Source organism: Abrus precatorius, unplaced genomic scaffold, assembly GCF_003935025.1.
Source record: "Abrus precatorius isolate BTA unplaced genomic scaffold, Abrus_2018 Scaffold1, whole genome shotgun sequence".
Classification (NCBI taxonomy): Eukaryota; Viridiplantae; Streptophyta; class Magnoliopsida; order Fabales; family Fabaceae; genus Abrus; species Abrus precatorius.
The window spans coordinates 9,597,819-9,608,867 of NW_020874291.1; the positions used below are offsets into that span (position 1 = coordinate 9,597,819).

At 39.6% G+C, this 11,049-nt stretch overlaps 1 protein-coding gene and 1 non-coding gene across 2 annotated transcripts; one reads left to right on the forward strand and one right to left on the reverse strand.

Annotated features, from left to right (window-relative positions):
• The first annotated feature begins 9,286 nt into the window (after positions 1-9,286).
• LOC113855573 lies at positions 9,287-10,534 on the forward strand. Its single transcript, XM_027487211.1, has 2 exons — positions 9,287-9,919; positions 10,025-10,534. The coding sequence occupies exons 1-2, from the start codon at positions 9,287-9,289 to the stop codon at positions 10,532-10,534; spliced, it is 1,143 nt and encodes a 380-aa protein (XP_027343012.1).
• Positions 9,422-9,528, reverse strand: LOC113861650. The gene has a single exon (XR_003504283.1). It is a non-coding gene; the product is annotated as a small nucleolar RNA R71 (small nucleolar RNA).
• Positions 10,535-11,049: the final 515 nt, after the last annotated feature.

An 11,049-nucleotide genomic window follows, 5' to 3' on the forward strand; every position in this document is an offset into this window, starting at 1 on the left:
GCACCATGGTGGGCATCAAGAGGCACCAAGGTGGGCACCAAGAGGCACCAAGAGGCACCAAGTGTGCATCAAGGTGCACCATGGTGGGCATCAAGAGGCACCCAAGGGTGCGGCACCAAGAAAGGGCACCAAGAGGCACCAAGGTGATGCATCAAGGTGTGCATCACCCATGGTGGGCATCAGAGGCACCAAGGTGGGCACCAAAGGCCAAGACACAAGAGGCACCAAGGTGGGTATCAAGAAGCACCAAGGTGGGTATCAAGAGGCACCAAGGTGGGCATCAAGGTGCACCATGGTGCGATGATTCGGAGAAAAATTCATTATTAAATCATTCCCTTGGGGAAATGTAACGAAACTTGCAGACACATTTGGTGTTATTTGTGTGAATGCCTGCAAAAAATCAGGTCAAAATTCGATCTCTAGGTGCCTTTTTCTATTTTCCCCGGTTTTTCATAATCTGCCGATTCAAAAATTCATTAAAAAATTCATCCCTTGGAGAAAAATCTAAAACTTTGTGGACGTGATATATTGTGTTTGTGAGCCTCCCTGCAAAAAATCACGTCAAAATTCGATCTCTAGGTCCCGATATGGACTTATGTCTGCTCAGAAAAAAGGTATCTACTACTACAATTTTGGCTTTTGCATAATAACCTATTCCCTTGGAGAAATGTAACAAAACTTTGCAGAGATCTCTTTTGTCCATAAATAAGAGGAACAAATAGAAGAAGGCTGAAAGCTTGCAAAAAGGTCAACGCCTAAGACTTTGTAGCCTTTAAATGAGTTAGTAAAGAAAAATGTAGCCTTTATGTGGGGCAAGAGAAGGATTTCCATGCCTTAAAATGATAGGCTCGCAAATGTATCCCTTCTGGCTCTGTCCGATTTTGCTAAGTCATTTGAGTTAGTGTGATGCATCTAATGTGAGAATAAGGGATGTTTTACTACAAAAGGGGCACCCAATGGCATACTAAGTGGTGCAAAAGCCAAAATTGTAGACTTGGTTCTGTTACCCCCTACCAAAGGAGTTTGCAATACATAGGAATCACGAGTCTTTAAAATATTACCTCCTAGCCTAAGGTATTGAGGGACACATGCATGCTAAGTTGGTAAAGTTAGAGCAATTTTTCCTGTTTCATCAAACACAAGCAAAGAAAAATAAATAAAGTAGCAGACTTTATGCTAGGGTTTGACAACACAAGGAAATGGTCTTTGAACCTGATGATTAGGTTAGGGTCTTTGCTTCCTAATACAAGAAATGGTAGAAAGAATAAATTCGTTGCCGAATTCGTCAATTACCAAATCATCGTCTGTGGTTGATGTCATTGTCATTATAATTTGCCAATAATACCTTTTGACACATGGAGGATATCACTAGTTTCATTGGCTGAATTTGCGTCGCAGTGTCTAATGACACTACATTAAGAGCCCCGCTTATCCGTTGAACACTGAACACTGCACTTACAAAACTTTAAAAACAAAACACTTTTACAAAACCGCTTTTATTTTCAATTTCGAGGGCCTGAACACGCCTTCGGCATGTTCCCCTGCACAGCTCTTTTCGAGCTACCCCAAAAGTTGGGGTCATAAGCCTGATTCTGACCACTGTACCAAAAGTTATGCCACTTTAAAAATTTTTCTAATCTCAGCGTCACACCTAATTTCTCCCCTCAATTCTCGGCCGAATCTGACTGAATTGTATTACGAGTGGACCCACATTTTCCCTTCCTCTGTTCCATCCATGTATCTCAACCTAATATTACATAATGTTGCACAATATTGACATTTCCCTGAATTCTTATCCTGGGTCTTCGTATAAGATTGACGACGACCAATTTTCTCGCTGAACGATTGATGTCACTCACGCTACTTTGGATTTATTTGGACTTGATCAATCAAAATATCAAAATGTTTTCAAAACATATGAATACATGGTTAAATGTTTTTAACCTAATATTGGCTAGGGGTTGGAAATATTAGAGTAGAAAGTGTGGAAGTTCCAACCAAGATTTCGTCAAAGAGGGTACTTCTGGAAGCACAATTGCTTCTGCGAGCTTCACTGCTTTTTCTCTTGGTGGAGAATTTTCCTTGGATTATTGTCAAATTCTGACTTTGAGAATTGAAGAATTATGAGGAGAAGAGGAATTTATTTTCAAAATAAACGATGAAATGCTGCAATAAGTACATATTCGAGGCAAAAATAAGATAATGATGTTGTGAGGAAAGTAAGTCAAAACTAGGGTTCAAAATTAAGTAAAATAAAGTTGATTCGATAGTTCACTATCGACCTCCTGCCCTAAATATATCTAACAAACCAATGAACATTTGGGACCATATGCTGAGCTAAGTCTTGTGCCTCATACTCAGCTTTTCTGATCCTCTGAGCCCTTCGCCCCTGAGTCTTACTCATAGGAGCCTTATAGTAAGGCTTTTTCGACTGAAAGTAGCTCTTTGAGGAGTTATGGAATCCGGTTTGAGAGAAAATTTGAGGTTGTGAAAGAATGGGCTGGGGCATGATAGCTGTTTATGAAGGTTCTCCCATTTCAACCAATTGCACTTTGGTTGAGTTAGTGATTGGTGTAGCACGTTTCAGACCCACTTGTTGCTCGAGACATTTTGAGCAGGCATAAACTGATACAGTAGTTCTAGGTATGAAAAACAACGAAGAACTAGAACAATAGGGATTCTAAGAAGAAGAATAGAATCCGAACAATTTTTATTGAGTAAGAGATTCAGGAAGATATGTTGCTTACAAAAGAATGGAATGTATTGAATTCTGTTACACTGCTACTTATAGCAGAGCCTAGTAACTAGAATTTGATTCTTCCATTTGACCAACACTTTTGTACCAGCACGACTGCCCCTTTTTACCGTCATTCTATCAACAATGGCTTCAGGTTCCCTTGTTCCTCCTTTCTCCCAAGTGGCAGTTGGCAAAGTGCTAGAATTTGAGACTGAGCAGGCAAGTCCAACTTATAAGCAACCGGACCCAGGATGACAAATGGACCGTAAAACTTAGGAGAAAACTTGGCATTTTCTCGGAAAGTCACAGAAACTTGTCTGTAAGGGTGAAGCTTGACAAAAACCCAATCACCAATCTGAAATCTGCGATCAGACCTGTGCCTATCAGCCAATTGCTTCATCCTGTCTTGTGCTCTCTTCATATGGAACTTGAGCAGCTTGAGGACCGCCTCTCTCTTTTGCAGACTTCTATCCACAAGTTCAATGTTTGATTCCCCAGGCAAATAAGGCAAACAGATAGGTGGTGGCTGGCCATAGACAATTTCAAAGGGAGTAGCTTGAATGCTACTGTGAAAATTTGTGTTATACCACCACTCCGCAAGCGGCAACCACCTGGACCATTGCTTAGGCTGATAAGAACACATACATCTGAGGTAGGTTTCGAGGCACCTATTCACAACCTCAGTTTGACCATCAGTTTGAGGCTGGTAGGCCGTTGATAACTGGAGCTGAACTCCCTGAAATGCCATGAGATCTTGCCAGAATTTGCTCACAAACACCGGGTCCCGGTCAGAAGTAATAGTGGCAGGAAAACCATGTAATTTAAAAACATGGTCCAAGAAGCTTTGTGCCACATCAGCAGCAGTGTAGGGATGAGAGAGGGACATGAAATGTGCAGCTTTGCTGAGCCTATCCACCACTACAAAGATGACTTGCTTCCCAAAAGATAGTGGTAATCTTTCAATAAAATCCATGGTGATGTGTTGCCACACATGATCAGGAATTAGTAATGGTTGAAGGAGTCCAGGGGAAGCAGCATTATCAATTTTACAGGTTTGGCAGACACCACATTGTTGCACAAAGGATTTGACATCTTTGGTCATCCGTCTCCAATATACAATCGCTTTGATTTTCCTCAATGTCACATCCCTACCAGAATGTCCTCCAATATACAATCCCTCTTTGTACTCAAGCAATTTAACAAGCCATTGCTGCTGAAAAGTTGTAGTTAGTCTTTGATCCAGAATGTATTTAAGATCAGTGCGAATGATGAATTTCCTAGGCAATAAGTAGTGTCTCCACTTTTGGACAGCAAAAACCACTGCCAATAATTCCTTTTCATAAGTAGAAAGTGACTTTTGTTGCAAGTTAAGGGCTCTGCTAATGAAAGCCAAAGGGTGATGATCTTGCATTAGGGCAGCTCCTATCCCATTCCCTGAGGCATCTACTTCCATGAAAAAAACCTTAGTGAAATCCGGCAAGGCCAGGACTGGTGCTTTAATTAAGTGACTTTTAAGGACTGAAATGCCAATTTAGCTTCAGGGGTCCAAGAAAAATTATCTTTCTTCAACTTCAACATCTCAGTTAAAGGTTTAGTTAAGATGCCATAGCCTTTTACAAACCGCCTGTAATACCCTGTGAGTCCTAAAAAACCCCTCAGCTGCTTAAGTGATTGAGGGAAGGGCCATTTGGTAACAGCAGAAATTTTCTCAGGATCAGTAGAAACCCCTTGAATAGAAATAAAATGTCCTAGATATTCAACCCTGGAGACACCAAAGTAACATTTAGATTTCTTAGCATACAAGAATTGCTCTCTCATGGTTTGTAAAACCTGATGGAGATGTAGCAAATGTTCTTCCAAACTCTTGTTGTAGATAAGAATATCATCAAAAAAGACAAGAAGGAATTTCCTTAAGTAAGCCTGAAAAACATCATTCATTAATCCCTGAAATGTAGTTGGGGCATTGGTCAACCCAAAGGGCATGACCAAGTACTCAAAATGCCCTGCATGTGTCTTAAAAGCAGTTTTGTGTATGTTAGCAGCATTCATTCTTACTTGGTTATACCCCGACCTGAGATCTATTTTAGAAAAAATTACTGAACCATGCAACTCATCAAGTAAATCCTCTACTAAGGGAATTGGAAACTTATCCTTAACAGAATGCTTGTTGAGATCTCTATAGTCTACACAAAGTCTCCAAGAGCCATCCTTCTTACCCACCAAAACCACAGGACTAGCATATGGACTATTGCTGTGCTGAATGATTCCAGACCTGAGTGACTCCTGAACCAACCTATCAATCTCATCCTTCTGCTGCTTACTGTACCACTAAGGTCTCTTCAAAACAGGATTAGCTCCCTGAATCAATGGAATGTAATGATCATGACCCAGTCTTGTCGGAGGCAGGCCCGGTCTTGTCGGAGGCAGGCCTGAGGGTTCGTGGAAGACATCCTCATAGTCTCTTAACACCTCTTCCAGAGCAGAAGAAGGTTCAGACACAACAGCATGAGTGGTCAATGAGTGTAGTAACCCCGTATGTTGATCACAAAGTTGTAACATAGAAAAATGGACTCCAGTGACACCCCTTAAAACATGTTTCTTCCCATGAACATAGAACTGCATTGATAACTTGTCAAAATTCCAAGTAATATCCCCTAATGTTACCAACCACTCTATCCCCAACACCAAATCACAACAGCCAAGAGGAAGGAGCATAACATCTGAAGTAAATGGAGTCTGCTGAATTGTCCATGTGAAATCTTTGATCATAGAAGAAACTGCAACCTTAGTTCCATCAGCAACAATTAATGACCCAATTTCTTAGCGACCTCCACATCTAGAAAATTATGTGTGCTCCCACTGTCAATGAGCACATGCAATGGTTTCTTCAAGAAATAACCGGTGATCCTCATCGTTCGAAAGCTAGGCAAACCTGACATTGCATTTACAGAAATTAATGGCCCAACAGGGTCCTGATCATCCCGGTCTTCATCAAGTGACAACTCAGGTATACTGTCACTTGAATCCTCCAATTCCATGACATGGATTTGCAGCTTCTTGTGGGTTTGGCCATGTTCTGGTGTGAATGGTTCATCACAGAAATAGCAGAGGCCTTTAGCATGCCTCTCACTCATATAAGCAGGTGTGAAGTTTCTGGTTGTTGGTACGTTTGGTTTGTGTGTGTTTAAGGGTTTGGAGGGTTAGGTAACAATGGTGGTTTGCCTGAAAAGGTAGGCTTAAAGGGTTTAGGTAAGAAGTTCTTATGGGAATCAGAAGTGGCTCCAGATTCATATAATTTGGACAGAAACAGGTTGGAACATCCTCACCATCATTTGGATTTCTTGCTTAAGGCCACCAAGAAAGCAACTCAATTGATGTTTACTAGACAGGTTCAACCGAGCAACAATGGCATCGAATTCCTCATGGTATGCAGCCACGAACCCCTTCTGTCTCAACTTCATTAATTCTGCCATAGGATCATCACACCCCTTAAACCTCTCAATCAAGATTTTGGTGTAACTGTCCCAAGAAGGCAATTGACTCAAACCTACATTCTTGACATAAGCACTATTCATCCCTCAAAATGCACCACAGCTAGTCGCACTTTGTATTCATCAGGTGTATTATCAACCGAAAAAAAAGTTTCACATTGCATGATCCATTGCTTAACTGCATCACCATTGAATCTAGGGAAATCAAGTCGAGCTAAACGAGTATTACAAGAGTAAGAAGGACAGTCACCGCAATTAAAAATCCCTGCACCCGCGGACTGATTTCTTCCCCCAAACACCTGAGTCCGTAATTCTTGAAATTGTTCGTTGATTTGCTGTGTGAAAGAAGTTCTCAAAGATTGCGTCAATGAATCATGAAGAGATTGCTGAAGTGAACCCGCAATTTCGATGAATTTCTCGTCAATCTTCAATCCAAGACGCTCCTCCATCTCGCGCTCCGCAATGCGATTCCTTGTTGATTCTGCCATGTCGAATCCGTGGAAAGTACAGGCTGATACTAGTTGATACAGTAGTTCTAGGTATGAAAAACAACGAAGAACTAGAACAATAGGGATTCTAAGAAGAAGAATAGAATCCGAACAATTTTTATTGAGATTCAGGAAGATATGTTGCTTACAAAAGAATGGAATGTATTGAATTCTGTTACACTGCTACTTATAGCAGAGCCTAGTAACTAACTACTAAAACCATAATAGAAACTAATTTTTATTTAAGTTCTCACACTAATTGAATTATTACAACAAGCCCTCAAGCAGTCTATATTTGGTGAAAAATGACAAGAGCAATCTAGGGACTGCAATATTCAAATTGACAAGAGCAATCTAGGGACTGCAATATTCAATTTAGGTCCTCTTTAGGTTCTTTTAAGTGTGTTGTTTAATGTAATATTCAAATTGACGTTATAAAATAGAGTATTAAGCAGGAATTGTGAGCAATATTATGTAACAATGATTGAATATAAAGGTTTTGCATAAAGCATGCAAAACAAGCACTGAATAGCAGAAACAGTGGAAATAACAAACAAAGGAAACTGCAATTAAAATACATAAACGTAAATGTGCAGGTAAATAAACGTACGAATCCTCACAACAGTGAACAACGGCTGTAGTGTCCTAAATTACTAAAACATTGATACCAACTATATAACATGATAGTTTACAAAAGACCAAAATCTGGTAACATTTTTTTTTGGTACGAGTGTACATTTGCAAATTAATGCATAAGCTTAATTCCTTTTTCTATGAAAATACCTCAAATATATTAAACATAAGTTACGGAAACGTCAAGTACTTAATGAAACAGAACGATCAACATAATTCAAATACAACAAAACATAATATAACATAAATAGATCAACTCCCTAAGAGCAGTTCCCCTAATACATACATACATAAATAAATAAACAGACATCAATCCTCAATGGGATCAGACTCCTCAGAAGATGCCGAGGAATCAGAGCTAAAGGAAGTAGCCGCGCCATGACCTCGACCATTCTCCTCCATCATTCCAACTGTGCGAGGACGTGAACGAGTACCAGTAGGTGGGATCAAAGTAGATGGGTATGCAGGGTGCATATAAGATGGCATGGTAGTGTACCACATGGACATCCCTCTTCATTAGCATGGGTGGGGAAGTAGGAGTCATAAAAGGAAATGGCACTGGCACAGGCACAGGCGCAGGGGCTGGTCTAGCAGTAGGAGTACGGGGGTCAATCGACATAGGTGTCGGGGAAGCAAACAAAGCAGCATAAGGTAACTGAGTGTCACCAGGAGGGACAGAAAAGACAATCTCAATAGGGGTGTCAGCAGCACAGTGATATCATAGATAGAAGTAGAATAATAGCACATCATTTATGTGTAGTGGAGTTCACATCAGGTTTGGCTAAGGTCTTGCAAGCGGGTCACGACCTGGCTACAGGGAGCTCAGCTGCCATATGCCACTTAGGTCGGATGTTAAGGTTCTAATTCTTAATGCAACATGAAATTGAACTTCACCTAAGGGATTAGGGTGGTTTAGTTGCTTGTTAGGGTCAATGAGTTAAGGGACTAACCTTTGGCTATTAATATTGACATTCTTGTGAAGCAAATTCCTAACTATTCTTCATTCCTATCTCATTTCATTACACATCTTATACTCTGTTTTTCTGCAAGTTCTTTACTTTTAATTGCTTTGGTTTACTGCTGTTACATGTTACAATTATCCTTCAAATTTCGTATGGCTCAAATGGTTATAATTCTGTAAATTGATACTTGAAATCTAAATTCCCTATGGAGACGATATCTTGTTCTTAAAAATTACTCATTACTTGCTGTAATCCTAGTGCACTTGCTAGTGTTTAGATTGTAAGCAACAAGTTTTTGACGCCGTTGCTGGAGAATTTTATATTTCAATATCATTAGTAACAGAAAAATTGCTAGATTGAGTTCTTGATTTCTGAATTTTTTCTTTTCAATTTCTAGATTGAGTTTAGAGTGATAGATTGCATAGAAGTACTCTGTTTTGCCTGTACTTAGATAAGTATAGAAAATTAGTAGGTAAATTTCTGTATGATTTTGCACTTCTGCATAATTCTGCAGTTGCAAATTTTGATATGATTTTGCTGTTATTTTTCTGCATCAGCTTTGTTAGTGTATATCTGACTATTTGGTTGTATATGCGAGGGAAAAACAAAAATAAAGCTACTTTGGTATTTGATCCAGACATTGACCAAACTCTAAGAAGGTTGAGAAGTGAAGCAAGAATTAAATAGATTCAAAGAGAGGAAAACCTCAACCTAATCAGACTCCAAGACAAATAAATATGGGAGAACAACCAAGACTGAGAATATTAGGGAATTATGCAGTTCTTAATCTCCAAGGATTCAACTCTTCTATTCTGAGACCTACAATTCAGGCCAACCACTTTGAGATAAAACTTGCACTTCTAAATCTGGTACAGCAAGACCAATTTGCTAGACACCATTCAGATGATGCAAATCTGCACATCTCTAATTTCTTACAACTTTGTGACACAATCAGAATCAATGGGGTAAGTGAGGATGCAATCAGACTTAGATTCATTGAGGGATAAAGCCAAGTGTTGGCTTCAAGCCCAGCCACAAGGGAGTATATCAACCTGGGCTGACCTGGTGAACAAGTTCCTAATCAAATATTTTCCTCCTTCAAAAGCTGCAAAAATCAGAGGGGAGATTACATCTTTTGCTCAGCAAGAAGGAGAGCCATTGTGTGAAGCATGGGAAAGATACAAGGAGTTATTAAGGAAATGTCGTCATCACTGCATACCTGAGTGGATGCAACTTGAAACATTCTATAATGGAATGACTGCTGCAACTAAAACCATGATAGATGCAGCAGCTGATGGTTCATTGAGTTCAAAAACTTTAGAAGAAGCCCAACAAATCATAGAAATGATGGCATCCTCGATGTATCAAAATATGAATGAAAGACAAGCTATAAGGAGAGGAGGATATGATGTAAAATCCATAGAAGCCATGTTTGCTCAAAATCAACTTCAGAATCAACAATTTTCTGAACAGCTTGCTGCCCTGACTCAACAAATAAGTAACATGCAGACTGGTGTGGTCCAAAATTCAAAATTGAATTGTGATTTCTGTGGTGGCAACCATGTGAATGGAGCTTGTGATCCCACAGTTATAGAACAACCTGATAAAGTTAATTATATGGGCAACTATCAAAGGCCACAACAACCATATCCAATAACCATATCCACCTGGTTTCCAGCTTAATAACAATAGTTTTCCAAGTGGAATCCACAGAATTCTAATGCAAGAGGAAATACAGCTACTGCACCTTTCCAAAGTGCAGCTCCTCAAGTCCGGCAACAATATTTTCAAGGAAGTTCTTCTACACAATTTCAGAAAAATCAAAGGTATTCAAATTCAAGACCCTTGAGTGAGAAAGTGAATGGAATTGAAGAAACATTACTGCAGTTCATGAAGGTGACAAAAATGAATTTTAAAAATCAAGAAAGTTCTATAAAGAAGCTAGAAACACAAATTGGGCAGTTGGCTGAGCAACTGGCCAATAGAGATGAAGGAAGGTTTCCTAGCAGCACAATAGTGAAGCCAAAGGAACAATGCCAAGCAATAACCACTCGAAGTGGAGCAGTGGTTTCCAGCCCAAGAAAGAAAAATGAAGTCACCAATCCGAAGGATGAAAGTGAGCTGAAGCAAGAAGATTTCAAAAGTGGAAAATATACTATGTTAAAGACAGGAGATGATGACGAAAACTGCAGTATCAAGCAAGAAAAGAAGGGCAAGAAGTAGAAATTTGAGCAAGCCTGCAAGCCTATTACTGAAGAGCAGTACAAGAGATTACCCTTTCCAAAAAGAGTACAACATCCTAGACAAGAAAAGCAGTTTGAAAGGTTCATTGATGTGTTCAAGAAACTCCAAATTAATATACCATTTGCAGAGGCATTAGAACAAATGCCCTCTTATGCAAAGTTTATGAAAGAACTCTTGTCTAAAAAGAGGAAGCTGGATATGGAAAAATTGGCACCACTAACTGAAGAGTGTAGTGCCATATTGCAGAAAAAACTACCTCAAAAGTTGAAAGATCCAGGGTCATTCAGCACACCTTGCTCCATTGGAAATTGTACAGTTGGAAAAGCTTTGTGTGACTTGGGAGCCTGCATAAATTTGATGCCTTTAGCCATTATGAAGAAGCTGGGAATTGAGGAGGTGAAGCCAACTGGGATTACATTACAATTGGCTGATAGATCATATACATATCCTTATGGAGTAGTTGAAGATCTTTTAGTCAAAGTGGACAAATTTAT

Excerpts from the sequence above, each read along its gene's own strand:
- LOC113855573 (XM_027487211.1), top strand. The coding sequence starts at position 9,287 with ATGCAATCAGACTTAGATTCATTGAGGGATAAAGCCAAGTGTTGGCTT. Across the intron at positions 9,920-10,024 it reads TTATAGAACAACCTGATAAA|AATTCTAATGCAAGAGGAAA; the intron begins GTTAATTATATG and ends TGGAATCCACAG.